Source organism: Hyperolius riggenbachi, chromosome 5 (genome assembly GCF_040937935.1).
Source record: "Hyperolius riggenbachi isolate aHypRig1 chromosome 5, aHypRig1.pri, whole genome shotgun sequence".
Taxonomy (NCBI): domain Eukaryota; kingdom Metazoa; phylum Chordata; class Amphibia; order Anura; family Hyperoliidae; genus Hyperolius; species Hyperolius riggenbachi.
Genome location: NC_090650.1, coordinates 214,862,705 through 214,878,705, shown reverse-complemented (window position 1 = coordinate 214,878,705; position 16,001 = coordinate 214,862,705). Strand labels below are relative to the sequence as shown.

Sequence of the window (16,001 nt, the reverse complement as noted above, 5' to 3'; positions counted from 1 at the left end):
GCTTTCCAGTTCCATTGCATTCCCATTGCTAACGAACCTATCCTTAACCACTTGAGGACCCACCCTTTACCCCCCCTTAAGGACCAGCGCTGTTTTAGCTGATCTGTGCTGGGTGGGCTCTGCAGCCCCCAGCACAGATCAGGGTGCAGGTAGAGCGACCAGATCGCCCCCTTTTTTCCCCACTAGGGGGATGATGTGCTGGGGGGGTCTGATCGCACCTCAAAGCCCCCCTCCGTGGCGAAATCCCCCCCCTCCCTCTCCTACCTGGCCCCCCTGGTGAACCGGGCTGCACAGGACGCTATCCGTCCTGTGCAGCCAGTGACAGGCTGTCCTGTCACATGGCGGCGATCCCCGGCCGCTGATTGGCCGGGGATCGCCGATCTGCCTTACGGCGCTGCTGCGCAGCAGCGCCGTACAATGTAAACAAAGCGGATTATTTCCGCTTGTGTTTACATTTAGCCTGCGAGCCGCCATCGGCAGCCCGCAGGCTATTCACGGAGCCCCCCGCCGTGAATTGACAGGAAGCAGCCGCTCGCGCGAGCGGCTGCTTCCTGATTAATCAGCCTGCAGCTGGCGACGCAATACTGCGTCGCTGGTCCTGCAGCTGCCACTTTGCCGACGCACGGTATAAGCGTGTGGTCGGCAAGTGGTTAAAGGAAACCAGAACTGAACGGATTTCAAAGTTTTATACATACCCAGGGCTTCCTCCAGCCCCATGCGCACGGATCGCTCCCACACCAACATCCTAAGTCTTATCCCTCTTTGGTCCTGGGTCCCGTAACTTCCTCCAGTCGCGGCCAGTCTGCTGCTGCTCAAGAGGACGTGTGCTCTTTACATATCTCTACTGCAGTCGCCAGTACCAAAGAGGGTAAAGACTGTGGATAGCGGCATGGGAGCGATCCGTGCGCATGGGGCCGGAGGAAGTCCCAGGTATATATAAAACTTTGAAATCCGTTCAGCTAGGGATCGGATGATCGTTTTGTCCAGGTGTGGGCACAGGACATCTACGGGGGGGGGGGGGGGGGGGGGGGGGGAAGGGGGTTTAAGAAGCCCCAGGTAAATTTTTTTTTATTTTTTTATACACAGGTGACAGTACTCCTAGACCCCTACCCTTTAGGAACTGACAAGAAGCGTTGGATGGAGTCTATATTGCGCTGTACTGTGTGAGAAAGCAGGTAACGTGACAGGTAGCCTAGCGTGCAAGGAACCAGCAAGTTACTAAAATAAAGGAAGGCTGAGTGTAAACTAGAGAATGTCACCCTTGCTGCTTATCTGAAGCGCTACAGAGTGAAGAAAGACTGATCCCCCAACCAGACATAGCAACACGCTGACGTCCGTGCCTCACAATACACTTGAACGCTTCCGTGAAAGCAGCAGCCATACCAGCCTGTCTCCTGTGGTGGAACCGCTCACACAGTGTAACCTGCAGGCGCACAACTCACCCGCAGCCACCTCACACAACGCTAAATGCCAGCCCCGTCCACCATGGAAGCCAAGCAAGGGCACATGGATGTGATGGACATGTGATTGCCAAGAATAAGTCTTATTGGCTGAAACTCCCTCACGTCTCTCTCCCTCATTTGTTTTCCGGGTCATGTAAACTTAGAAGGCGGAGGCTCGCCGGAGGTGACATTCAAGATGGCGGCCTCCAGGATCGTTTTGGGTCGTGTTTGCATCAGGGGAACTGGGGGGAAACAAGTGTTCGGAGCTGTCCAAGACAGAACGGCTGTCCTCCGGAGTCTGGCCTGTGTGACCATACAGAGCGGGAGGTGTCACAGCGCGCTTCCGCCCCACTCCGGGGAGAAGGTCACCCACACTGGCCAGGTCGGGCAGGCTTCTTATTACAGATCTTCAGTGCAAAATCCGCTCACAACTGCATGGCTGTTACTGAGGAATAGAGGCTGTCAATGGGGTGCAACTAATTCTGAGTAATGCAGAATTATGACATTTTAAATGCAGCTTGAAAATGGACCAATCAAGTGATGCTGGGGTGGGATTTAGTTGGTTCATTTTCAAGATGCAGATATTTGCATAAACATGGCATAATTACATCTCATTGACTACCACTAAAGAGGAATGCTTCTCTCTGCTGTGCTTCTTTCTCGGGGCTGGTGCGCACCAATATCGCTTCTGAGTGCTTTTAAAAACGCAAGCGCTTGGCTAGTGTATTTGGATGGATCACACTAGTGCTGTCCTGATCATGAACGATTCGGATCTTTGATCCGAATCTATTTTGTGAGTCGAATCATCCGAATCATCAAAATGAGTGATTCGGATTGAAAAAGGGGTGGGGCCATGAGCGACACGCCCCCTCTCAGCGGGCAGCGGGGGTCCTGGAAGCAGAGCAGAGATGGATCGCTCTGTTGGAGGGGACTCAGGGGAGCCAGCCTTGCAGGGACAGGTAGAGGGGACATGGGTGCCACTGCCAGATGTGTGTAGAGCACACATACTGGCTGCAATGTGCTGCCCATTATAGGCTGTCTGTTCGTAGTTGTGCACAGTGAACACATTGGAAGCTTTTGGCTCAGCACAGCTCAGTAACTTTGCAGGCACTGTGATTGCAGGGCAATATGATCCTCCTGCACTCTGCACTAAACAGCTGCACTTCACTTCTGGGAATGATTTGGGGAATGCTTTCTTTCACTGCGATGTTTGCTTTCAAAGTACACAGATGAGCATATAGGTGAAATATATGTAAAGCATATGATTGCAGCATGTGGGTATTGTGTGCAAACAAACATTTCTGCTCTCTGCTCGTCCCTCCTCCCTTCTCTGTCCACTCCCTGCCCTCTGTCCATCTTCTCCCCTTCTCTGTGTGTCCACCCCCCTCCCCTTCTCCTGTCCTGCTAGTCATTTCACCCCCGAATGCTTCATTAGTAAAATGATCCGAGATTCGGATCAAAGATCCGGATCTCTTCAATGATCCGATTCGAATCATCCGGATCATTGAAAAGATCCGAACTTCCCATCTCTAGATCACACCAGAGCAATGTGATTTTCTCCCCAGAGCAAAAGCGAGTCCTGCAGCATTTCTGCTGATTTCTGAGGCGATTCCGCCTCAATTTAAGTATAGGAAAGTGGAAAGATGCTCTGAAAAGTGCTAGATCAGAGTGATTTGCCAAGCGTTTTTGTTACAGAAGCTGTTCAGTTACAGCTCTTCTGTAACAAAAAAAGTTACACCAAAAGGCTCCAAAAATCGCTAGGCATAATTACAAAATTGCTAGGCACATGCCTAGAAATATCACTTCAAAAAGTGCTGAGTTTGCAATTATGCTGGCGCTTTTTGGTGTGCACTGGCACTAAATGAGTAAGGGCCCTTTTCCACAAGCAGTTGATAGAGTGAATAGACTGTCAAACTCTCACACCAGCTTTATACTGCCCTGGTAACTGCTCACTGCTGCCTGGTAACTGCTTGCTGAGCACACCGTTCCACTGCCTGTGGAAAAGAGGCCTCAATCTGCCCTTAAAGAGAATCTGTATTGTTAAAATCGCACAAAAGTAAACATACTAGTGCATTAGGGGACATCTCCTATTACCCTCTGTCACAATTTTGCCGCTCCTCGCCGCATTAAAAGTGGTTAAAAACAGTTTTAAAAAGTTTGTTTATAAACAAACAAAATGGCCACCAAAACAGGAAGTAGGTTGATGTACAGTATGTCCACACATAGAAAATACATTCATACACAAGCAGGCTGTATACACCCTTCCTTTTGAATCTCAAGAGATCATTTGTGTGTTTCTTTCCCCCTGCAGCTATCTTCCACTGAAGTGTCAGGCTGTTTCTTCCTGCAGAGTGCAGACAGCTCTGCCTGTATGTAATTCCTCAGTATGTGAAAGCCCAGCCAGCTCAGAGGAGGATTTATCCAGCTTGTAAAAGATAATAGAGCAGAGAGAAGCTGCACTAAACTAAATAACACACAGCAGTGTGCAGAGAGGGGCCTGGAGGGGGAAGATGCATCACAGAACCACAACACTGAAGAACTTGGCAGCCTTCTAGACACAGGCTGACAAGTCTGACAAGAGAGAGATAAGTTGATTTATTACAGAGATGGTGATAGTAGAACGTGCTGCAGTAAGCCAGAACACATTAGAATAGCTTTTGGAACTTGTAGGATGATAAAAAACAGGATGCAATTTTTGTTACGGAGTCTCTTTAAAGAGACTCTGAAGTCTCTTCCCCCCCCCCCCCTTTTTTTCCTCATATAATCCTGTTCAGCATGAATGTCCATGTGAAATCACGGCGTCCCCCGCGGCAGATGGGTGATTTATTGCTGTGTTTTAGACCAGCAAAGTTCTACAACTTTGCTGGTTGCAGATCATGCTGCCCTGACACGCAGGGCTTCTCTTCCTGGAGAGGCTGAGCTTTGAGCTGTAGCTTAGCCTCTCTGCAATGAATCTCCACCTCTTCCCTGCCCCTCTCAGTGAAAGAAGACTGAGAGGTGCAGGGAGAGGCAGCGATCCGCAGAGATTGATTGCAGAGGAGGCAGAGCTGCAGTTGAAAGCTCTGCCTCATTGAGGAAGTGAAGCCCTGCGAGCCACAGAGCTCTGCAGGTCTAATCCTGAGTAATAAATCCCCCATCTGCCGCAGGGATGCGGCGATTTCACAGGGGCATTCATCCTGAACAGGATTGTATGACAAAAGCAGGGAAAAAAGAGACTTCAGAGTCTCTTTAAAGAGTAACTGTTAGGCATTAAATACAAAATAAATGTTCTATTGCAGGCTGTCACAATGTTAAACAGGATGCTAACCAGGCAAATAAAAACAATCTTACTTTTTTCCAATTAGGTCTTCTCTCCCCATGCCCCCAGGCTCTATAAACGTACGCACGGCCGCAGAAGAGAAGTGACAGGCATGCTGTATCAGCCTGATTGGCTGAAGCCTCTGTCACTCAACTCTCTGCGCTGCGATTGTCTGCCTGGTCTCCCCTTCACTCTTTATCTTGCAGCCTCTGTTAGTGTGCAGGGAGGGGGGCCAGAGGCTGTCTCCTGTCACTGCCTCGGCCCCCCTCCTCCAGAGGTATGTCCACTCCCCCCTTCTGCTGCCCGTTGCATTCTCCCTCTTCCCCGTACTGAATTTCGGAGAAGGATAAAGGCGGTGCACGCAGACTCCAGGAATAATGGTTCCAGGTACTGCAGTTCCCTTCTATACTCTCTGCACTGCCTCCAGTGGTAGTGCAGAGAACAGATGGGAACAGCAGCGCTTGGATCCATTATTAGGTATGTCTGTGCCTGCTGGCTTTATCCTCCCCGCTGTGCTCACAATCAGTGGGGGGATTCTTTAACCTGGAGGGCACAAGATGGCCCCTGCCAGGAACAGAATTCTCAACATTTTACTATATCAAATTCAGTGAAATCAAAACGTGGACACAATACATACAGTGATGTGTAAAACTATTTGCCCCCTTCCTTTCTTATTCTTTTGCGTGTTTGTCACATTTTTGTTTCTGCTCATCAAAAACTGTTAACTATTAGTCAAAGATAAAATAATTGAACACAAAATGCAGTTTTAAATGATGGTTTTATTATTTAGTGAGAAAAAAAACCTCAAAACCTACATGGCCCTGTGTGAAAAAGAAATTGCCCTCTGAACCTAATAACTGGTTCGGCCACCCTTAGCAGCAATAACTGCAATCAAGCGTTTGCGATAACTTGCAACGAGTCTTTTACAGTGCTCTGGAGGAATTTTGGCCCACTCATCTTTGCAGAATTGTTGTAATTCAGCTTTTTTTGAGGGTTTTCTAGCATGAACCGCCTTTTTAAGGTCATGCCACAACATCTCAATAGGATTCAGGTCAGGACTTTGACTAGGCCACTCCAAAGTCTTCATTTTGTTTTTCTTCAAGTAGTAGTATTTGCCCTGCATACCATATATTGAATATGTGGTGCCAAATCTACTATCCATAAAAATCATGTGAAATTGGGATTGACTGTTGGTGCAGTATCTCAATGGACAAAATCATATCCAGTGAAACAGAATTTGTGATCCAGTCCATAGGAAAGCATTGATCCGGTCTACATTTTGATTGTTCTTGTACCTGATTGGTAAAATTGAGTGCTAGTCTACTTCAGAGAACTCAGCAGGAAACCTCATAGTGAACAATTCTCCAATCACAGCACTCTACAGCACAAAGCCTTGTTATTGGGTAAATACAGGTCCTTCTCAAAAAATTAGCATATTGTGATAAAGTTCATTATTTTCTGTAATGGACTGATAAACATTAGACTTTCATATATTTTAGATTTATTACACAGAACTGAAGTAGTTCAAGCCTTTTATTGTTTTAATATTGATGATTTTGGCATACAGCTCATGAAAACCCAAAATTCCTATCTCAAAAAATTTGCATATTTCATCCGACCAATAAAAGAAAAGTTTTTTTTTTAAATAAAAGTCAACCTTCAAATTATTTTCAGTTATGCACTCAATACTTGGTCGGGAATCCTTTTGTAGAACTGCTTCAATGCGGCGTGGCATGGAGGCAATCAGCCTGTGGCACTGCTCAGGTGTTATGGAGGCCCATTATGCTTCGATAGCGGCTTTAAGCTCATCCAGAGTGTTGGGTCTTGCGTCTCTCAACTTTCTCTTCACAGTATCCCACAGATTCTCTATGGGGTTCAGGTCAGGCGAGTTGGCAGGCCAATTGAGCACAGTAATACCATGGTCAGTAAACCATTTAGCAGTGGTTTTGGCACTGTGAGCAGGTGCCAGGTCGTGCTGAAAAATGAAACCTTCATCTCCATAAAGCTTTTCAGCAGATGGAAGCATGAAGTGCTCCAAAATCTCCTGATAGCTAGCTGCATTGACCATGCCCTTGATAAAACACAGTGGACCAACACCAGCAGATTACATGGCACCCCAGACTACCACTGACTGTGGGTACTTGACACTGGACTTCAGGCATTTTGGTATTTCCCTCTCCCCAGTCTTCCTCCAGACTCTGGCACCTTGATTTCCGAATGACATGCAAAAGTTGCTTTGATCCGAAAAAAGTACTTTGGACCACTGAGCAACAGTCCAGTGCTGTTTCTCTGTAGCCCAGGTCAGGCGCTTCTGCCACTGTTTCTGGTTCAAAGTGGCTTGACCTGGGGAATGCGGCACCTGTAGCCCATTTCCTGCGCACACCTGTACACGGTGGCTCTGGATGTTTCTACTCCACACTCAGTCCACTGCTTCCGCAGTCCCCCAAGGTCTGGAATCTGTCCTTCTCCACAATCTTCCTCAGGGTCCGGTCACCTCTTCTCGTTGTGCAGCGTTTTCTGCCACACTTTTTCCTTCCCACAGACTTCACACTGAGGTGCCTTGATACAGCACTCTGGGAACAGCCTATTCGTTCAGAAATTTATTTCTGTGTCTTACCCTCTTGCTTGAGGGTGTCCATGATGGCCTTCTGGACAGCAGTCAGGTCGGCAGTCTTAGGGCTCTTTTCCACTATGAAATGCGATTACGATCGCGATTGCAATCGTGTTTCAATTTCCACCATGCGATTGCGATTGAGCTACTATACTCATTATAGTCCAGCTCAATCGCATACAAAACGCGGCAGGACGACGATTGCGCTTTGACCAAAATCGCATCGCAATCGGATCGCACTAATGGAAATTGCTGCTGCAGTTTCCATTATTTTAATGTACCTTGAGATTTGCAGTCAGAAGCAAATCGCAAATCGCAGGCTAGTGGAAAAAGGCCCTTACTCATGATTGCGGTTTTGAGTAATGAACCAGGCTGGGAGTTTTTAAAAGCCTCCGGAATCTTTTGCAGGTGTTTAGAGTTAATTAGTTGATTCCGATGATTAGGTTAATAGCTCGTTTAGAGAACCTTTTCATGATATGCTAATTTTTTGATAGGAATTTTAGGTTTTCATGAGCTGTATGCCAAAATCATCAATATTAAAACAATAAAAGGCTTGAACTACTTCAGTTGTGTGTAATGAATCTAACATATATGAAAGTCTAATGTTTATCATTACATTACAGAAAATAATGAACTTTATCACAATATGCTAATTTTTTGAGAAGGACCTGTATGTAATGTGGGTGTAGTTTACTACAGCTTATTGAAGACCTAGCAGTTTGAGAGGGTGCCGTCCACCCAATCACCATAGCTGTATTTCTCTATGAAGTTTCCTGCTGCGTCCTCTTAAAGTGTAACTGTCGGGCATAAAATCAAAAATCCATTCTAAATTTTTATCTGGTAAACAAGTAATAGGGATGCTAACCAGGCAATCAAAAAGTTAAAAATCACTCTTAGTTGTCTCATCCATAAAACAACATTCCCCAGTTTCCGTTGGCTCTTATTTGGTACATCTGCCAAACAAAGGAAGTTGCAGGACATGTCCCTGCCGCCAGTCCCGGTCTGATTATTCCTCTTGTGAGACTGCGGCTGCATGGCCATGGCTGCGCGGGTACTCTATTCCGCTCGCGTCTCCGGGAGCTTACTGCGCAAGCACAGTACGAGAAAACCTCGCACTGCTTCTGCAAAATACGCTCCCAGAGAGGCGAGCGGGAGTGCGCACTATTCGTCTTGTTAGGCGAATAATTGACCGGTGCCAGCGGCATGAAAAAGGAGGATCGTAGGAGGAAGGCGCGGGACATGAACAGAATGAGGTTTTTTTTTGTGTTACCTTTGAAATGTCTTAAATACATTCTACGACTCTTCTTGACGAAGATTTTGCTGCCAGGAAGAGGCAGAGCTGTTCACCCGAGCTCTGCCTCTTCAACTGTCAGCCACTGCATATCTCCGTCCCCTTTTACTGATTATTTTGCCAGTCATGCGCACACCTGTGAGGCTGTGAGACTTGCAGCATGGAAGGTGAAGTTGCAGGATTTACATTAGCAGTGTGTTCTGAGCTGCGCAACCAGCCCACCCTGTTCCGTGCACAGATCTAACCTTGGAGCAGGGCAGCGTGCTGGAGCATGCAGCGTGCGCACATTTGTGTGCCAACTACAGCTGCAACCCAGAAGTTTTCACACGTTGCAGCTATCTTTTATACAGGAAGTAACCAATCTAATTTTCTTCAAATACCGGAGGAGAGGCGGTGACCGCCAGTAAGAAGCTTAATCTGGTCCATTATTAATGGCCGCAAAGCCATATCATTTTAAGTTCCCCTCTCAGTTGTCCTTAGTGTAGATGGTGAGTTGATTGCTTTTAAAATCAAGCCAGAGGAATGCATGCAAATCTGCCATTGATTTGGATATATGACGCTGGACATCAAAGGACAAATTCACAATTTTTTTCCACTTGGGACTTATTATCCCTGGCAGGGCTTAGATTTCAATTACCGCGCTGCATGCTCTTGCCGATTGTGCCACTCTCCCATTGCTGCAGCTCTTTGCTTTGCTGGCGTTATGACAGCAAACCTCCCATGAACCTGTCAGGACCCGATTTCATTGGCTCCTGACCCTGTGATCACTGTGGCTGTGATTGGCTCACAGTGATTACAGGGTCAGGAGCCATTGAATTTGGCCCCTGACCGGCTCACAGACAGCAGAGCAAGTGGGCTTTAGTGACAGGAGAGCGGCATGAACGGCGAGAGAGCTATCCTTCTGTGGCCTATTTGAAAAAAAAAAAGTGTCACTTAACATGGGGCTTCTACTGGCCCCCTGCAGCTGTCAAGTTCCACGCCATCACTGAAGCCCCCTCTGTTCCTCGCCGCAGGTCACCTGGCAATTATTCATCTAACTAGACTAAAAGCACTGCGGCAGCGTGTATCCTCGCACCCGCTGGTGTCTCCGGGTGCTTACTGTGCAGGATGATGTATTCTTGTGCTGTGCTGTTAGCTCCCGAGGACGCGCTCGGCCTCGACCGCACAGCCGCAGTGTTATTTGTCTGCTTAGACTAATAGTTGGCAGATGACCCGCGGCGAGGAACAGAAGGGGCTTCAGTGACGGCATGGAACTTGATAGTTGCAGGGGGCCAGTAGAAGCCCCAGGTTGACCCTTTTTTTTCTAGGCCACAGAACCCCTTTAAGGGGCCAGAGACTTCTGGTACATAAGCGGTTAAACAGTTTTGATTTATGTGAATATATGTATGTAATGCATGCCAGGCATTTTATAGAACGTATGAAGGTTCATAGCAAGGTATGAAGTGTCTGCTTTGTGTCAAAATAATGCACTTTGCTTAGACATTCTGTAGAGGTTTCTTCGGGCCGTATGTCTGTGCTTAGATCACTTAAAGTTGTTGACACCACTGCCATGGCCATGGGTCAGAATGGAAAAACCTTTGCAACACGCTGCACAACTTCCACAGTGTAGTAACCACTCAAAAATGCTGAATGCTGTGGTTTCTTTACCACCTTCCATTGTGCAGTATATCCCCAGTTGCCATGTGTGCAGACTGGGAGGTTTCTCCTTAGTAACATAGACAGTATTTTGAGTACACAGAGGCAACTTTCATAGTGGTGTGTTGCGTTGGACAATGTAATTGCTTTGCTTATGCGATGCAATTTATATTGTACTGGTACCATTCACATTGGTGCTTTGGAAGTGCAGTGCAAAGGATCAATTGGGTATAAAGTGATGCATGCAGTGCCTTACTGCATTATGCACGCATTATCGGTAGCAGTGATACATACTTTCTATTCACTGTATGTGTCACAGGAAATACATGCGATGCAACTGATTTCCTCCATTGCATTATGATCCAGTTTTTCCAGGAAACTCCACTCCTTAGTGTTTAAATTAGCCTTATGCTCCAGCTGTTAACTGCTCTAAAAACTGTGTCTGTCTCTGTCTGTCTGTCTCTGTGTGAACTAGGGCTTAGTTACATGAAGAAGTTGATGTATTGTGTAAGGCACTGCTAGAAATGACAAGTCTGTCTTAATGTTGTATAGACATTCACCTGGCTGTATATACAGTATATTTGCAAGGTTAAGAATCGGTGCTCTTTATTTTTAGGTATTTGAGGAAACGGACTACAGAAAAATAAGATTTCTTGGAAAGCAAAAAGAGGTAAGCATTAAAAGTAATGTTTACATCTTAACTTATACTGATTGCTTAATTTGTACATTTAGCAATAAAGAAGGTATAACCATATTAACCCCTTTCTGTTTACAATTACTTGAGGACATTTTAACAATTTACATTTTTTTTTTTTGTTTTTTAATTTTTAAAGCGCCAACATATTGGCCTCGATTCATAAAGCATTACCGCATTCGGTAATGCAGAAAACAGCTGACTTTACTGAGCACTTAGGAAAATGTCAATTCATAAAGGCTGTTACCGCATTGAAAGACGAAATTTATGAGCAGTGAGGTAAATTACCGACTTGTGCGGTAAATACCTCAACGCATGTCAGTAATTGTCAATTCATAAAGACTACAACATGCAGTAAAGTTCAGAAATATTACCGGCACCTCTGATGTTGCATAATCAGTGCAGAGACTGTGTGTGACTGTGGGGAGCCAGCTGTGACTCACGTAAGCGGAAACCAAGAGATCTATGACTGACAGGAGCAGTGCCAGTAGAAACAGCCCGTCTCCTGCAAGTCCCGCTCATCGGGTTTTGATAGGTTGCAAAGGCTTCTTGGGTGGAACAAGTTTTTCTACTCCTCTTCCCCCAGGCAGTGAGCATAGAAAACGGAACAAAAGAGGCTTCCCCTGGAGCCTTTCAGCTGTTTAACCCCCTTAGGCTCCTGTTTGAAGATGCAGAGGAGCTAGTGGGGAAATCACCTAAGCATGGCATGTGAAATGTCTCCTGGAAGTTCTTCCAAGCTGTGGCAATTTTAAATAAAATGTTAAGACTAAAAGACCAATTCAGAGCAAGCAGAGGCAGTAAAACAAACATGCATATTCTAAAGGGATACCTCTTACTATTGTAGTTACTATTGTAATGCCGTCACTGCACGGAGAATAGCATGTAACAAAACCAACAACTCCACATTCTTCTGCTGTTACTGAACAGGTTTTTGTCAATGGGCTTTGGTAAATTACCAAGTTTATGCCACACCTGTGAACATTTTTATGAATTGGAACACAAAAGTCTAAAATACTGAATGCGGTATTTTAACGTTACACAAATAAAAAATGCCCATACAGTACAAGGAAATTTAGGAGATGTAAAGTAAACAATGATGTATAGAATACAGTAGCAAGAAAGTATGTGAACCCTTTGGAATTTTGTGGATTTCTGCACAAATTGGTCATAAAATGTGATCTGATCTTCATCTAAGTCACAATAATAGTCAATCAGTCTACTTACAGTCTACTTAAACTAATACCAAGCAATTAAATGTTTCCACAGTTTTATTGAACACACCATGCAAACATTCACACGCAGGTGGAAAAAGTATGTGAACCCCTAGACTGACATCTCCAAAAGCTAATTGGCGTGAGATGTCAGCCAGCTGGAGTCCAAGCAATGAGATTAGTTCAGAGGTTACAGCTTCCCTGCCCTAATAAAAAACACCAGTTTTGGGTTTGCTTTTTCCAAGAAGTATTGCCTGATGTGAATGATGCCTCACACAAAAGAGCAGAAGACCTATGATTAAGAATTGTTGACTTGTATAATGCTGGAAGGGGTTATAAAAGTATCTCCAAAAGCCTTGCAGTTCATCAGTCCACGGTAAGACGAATTGTCTATAAATGGAGAAAGTTCAGCACTGCTGCTACTCTCTCTAGGAGTGGCTGTCCTGTAAAGATGACTGCAAGAGCACAACGCAGAGTGCTCAATGAGGTGAAGTAAAATCCTAGAGTGTCAGCTAAAGGCTTACAAAAGTCTTTGGCATATGCTAGCATCCATGTTAGCGAATCTACAATACGTAAAATACTAAACCAGAATGGAATTCATGGGTGGATACCATAGAGGAAGCCACTGCTGTCCCCCCAAAAAAATTGCTTGTTTAAAGTTTGCAAAAGAGCTACTGGATGTTCTACAGCAGTACTGGCAAAATATTCTGTGGACAGATGAAACCAAGGTTGAGTTGTTTGGAAGAAACACAACCCTGTGTGGAGAAATATAAACACAGCACACTAACATCAAAACCTCATCCCAACTGTGGAGTATGGTGGTGGTGACCTCATCGTTTGGGGCTGCTTTACTGCATCAGGGCCTGGACGGATTGCAATCATCGAAGGAAAAATAGTTCCAGTGTATCAAGACATTTTGCAGGAGAACTTAAAGGGGAACTGAAGTAAGTGGTATACGGAGGATGCCATATTTATTTCCTTTTAATCAATACCGGTTGCCTGGCAGCCCTGCTGGTCTATTTCTCTGCAGTAGTATCTGAATAACACCAGAAACAAGCATGCAGCTAGTCTTGTCAGACCTGACATTAAAGTCTGAAACACCTGATCTGCTGCATGCTTGTTCAGGGGCTATGGCTAATAGCATTAGAGGCAGAGGATCAGCAGGGCTGCCAGGCAACTGGTATTGCTTAAAAGGAAATCAACATGGCAGCCTCCATATACCTCTCTCTTCAGTTCCCCTTTAAGGCCATCTGTCCACCAGTTGAAGCTCATCAGAAGATGGGTAGTGCAACAGGACAACGACCCAATGCACAGAAGTAAATTAAAAACAGAGTAGATTAAACAGAGGAAAATATGCCTTCTGGAGTGGCTCCGTCAGTCCTGACCTCAACCCGATTGAGATGCTGTGGCATGACCTCAAGAAAGCGATTTACACCAGACATCCCAAGAATATTGCTGAACTGAAACCGTTCTGTAAAGAGGAATGGTCAATAATTACTCCTGACCGTTGTGCATGTCTGATCTGCAACTACAGGAAAAGTTTGGTTGAAGTTATTGCTGCCAAAGGAGGTTCAACCAGTTATTAACTCCAAGGGTTCACATACTTTTTCCACCTGCACTGTAAATGTTTACATGGTGTGTGCCAACCTGGAAACATTTAATTATTTGTGTAGTATTAGTTTAAGCAGACAGTAATTGTCTATTGTTGTGACTTAGATGAAGATCAGATCACATTTTATGACCAATTTGTGCAGAAATCCATATAATTCCAAGGGGTTCACATTTTCTTGCTATTGTATAACTTTACCTAACGATAAACTGGTATACATAACCAAATCTATAAAGTTTGAGTACACTAAAACATGGCTTGATTGGCAATACACGAGCCTGACGTGTTTCATGGTTCACATATATCACACTTTGCTGTGAAGCCTGACCATATGTACACAAAGGAAATTGTATGAATCCGGTCCCTGTTTGTAGGCCTCAATGAGGGCCTCTTGTTTCACAAGCAGGGATTTGCTTATTTACAATCAATAGAACTTGAGCTTATAGTCGTTATTTCTAGCATCCAGCAATTACAGTGGGTTGCAAAAGTATTCGGCCCCCTTGAAGTTTTCCACATTTTGGCATATTACTGCCACAAACATTAATCAATTTTATTGGAATTCCACATGAAAGACCAACACAAAGTGGTGTACACATGAGAAGTGGAACGAAAATCATACATGATTTCAAACATTTTTTACAAATAAATAACTGCAAAGTGGTGTGTGCATAATTATTCGGCCCCCTTTGATCTGAGTGCAGTCAGTTGCCTATAGACATTGCCTGTTGAGTGCTAATGACTAAATAGAGTGCACCTGTGTGTAATCTAATGTCAGTACAAATACAGCTGCTCTGTGAGGGCCTCGGAGGTTGTCCAAGAGAATATTGGGAGCAACAACACCGTGAAGTCCAAAGAACACACAAGACAGGTCCAAGACAGGTCAGGGATCAAGTTATTGAGAAATTTAAAGCAGGCTTAGGCTACAAAAAGATTTCCAAAGCCTTAAACATCCCAAGGAGCACTGTTCAAGCGATCATTCAGAAATGGAAGGAGTATGGCACAACTGTAAACCTACCAAGACAAGGCCATCCACCTAAACTCACAGGCCGAACAAGGAGAGCGCTGATCAGAAATGCAGTCAAGAGGCCCATGGAGACTCTGGACGAGCTGCAAAGATCTACAGCTCAGGTGGGAAACTCTGTCCATAGGACAACTATTAGTCATGCACTGTACAAAGTTGGCCTTTATGGAAGAGTGGCAAGAAGAAAGGCATTGTTAACAGAAAGCATAAGCAGTCCCGTTTGCAGTTTGCCACAAGCCATGTGAGGGACACAGCAACCATGTGGAAGACGGTGCTCTGGTCAGATGAGACCAAAATGGAACTTTTTGGCCAAAATGCAAAACGCTATGTGTGGCGGAAAACTAACACTGCACATCACTCTGAACACACCATCCCCACTGTCAAATATGGTGGTGGCAGCATCATGCTCGGGGGGGGTGCATCTCTTCAGCAGGGACAGGGAAGCTGGTCAGAGTTGATGGGAAGATGAATGGAGCCAAATACAGGACAAACTTGGAAGAAAACCTCTTGGAGACTGCAAAAGACTTGAGACTGGGGCGGAGGTTCACCTTCCAGCAGGACAATGACCCTAAACATAAAGCCAGGGCAACAATGGAATGGTTTAAAATGAAACATATCCATGGGTTAGAATGGCCTAGTCAAAGTCCGGATCTAAATCCAATCGAGACTCTGTGGCAAGATCTGAAAACTGCTGTTCACAAACGCTGTCCATCTACTCTGACTGAGCTGGAGCTGTTTTGCTGGATGTGGGAGGAAATCCCTCTCGCCAATAATACAGTTTGTCAATGAAATCTTCTATGACAATCTCAGAACTTGGTTCACACCACCACCACACCACCACGTAATGGAAAGGGACTCACCCTTTGCTAAGACCCCAAATTAGGTCTCAGTTACGCCTTGGGGTTATTCCCAGGTCACCCCCGACGGGAAGGGGAGGGAGTAATACGTTAAAACACTCCTAGACAATCAGGGCCCCAGCTCCTGATGAGTCACATGCTGTGACGAAACTAGTCGGGCGGGACCCTATACAACGGCGTGGAGTGTGGAAACAAGCGGGGCAATATGGGAAGCGATACGGGCGGCTGTGCACGCGGCAACCATTCAATACAGCCACGCTGACTGGAAGAGCCCTCCGGAGGCCACCGATACGGGGGAGAGCCCGTTAAAAAACTCATGCTTGAATTTTATG

At 45.5% G+C, this 16,001-nt stretch overlaps 1 protein-coding gene across 1 annotated transcript in view; it reads left to right on the top strand.

Moving 5' to 3' along the window:
• The first annotated feature begins 1,330 nt into the window (after positions 1 to 1,330).
• Positions 1,331 to 16,001, top strand: part of NDUFS6 (NADH:ubiquinone oxidoreductase subunit S6) — a 34,889-nt gene continuing 20,218 nt past the window's right edge. The window contains exons 1-2 of the mRNA XM_068236663.1: positions 1,331 to 1,824; positions 10,894 to 10,947. Of these exons, the coding sequence (XP_068092764.1) occupies positions 1,639 to 1,824; positions 10,894 to 10,947 (240 nt within the window). The 5' untranslated portion in view covers positions 1,331 to 1,638. The remainder of the gene's footprint in view (positions 1,825 to 10,893; positions 10,948 to 16,001) is intronic.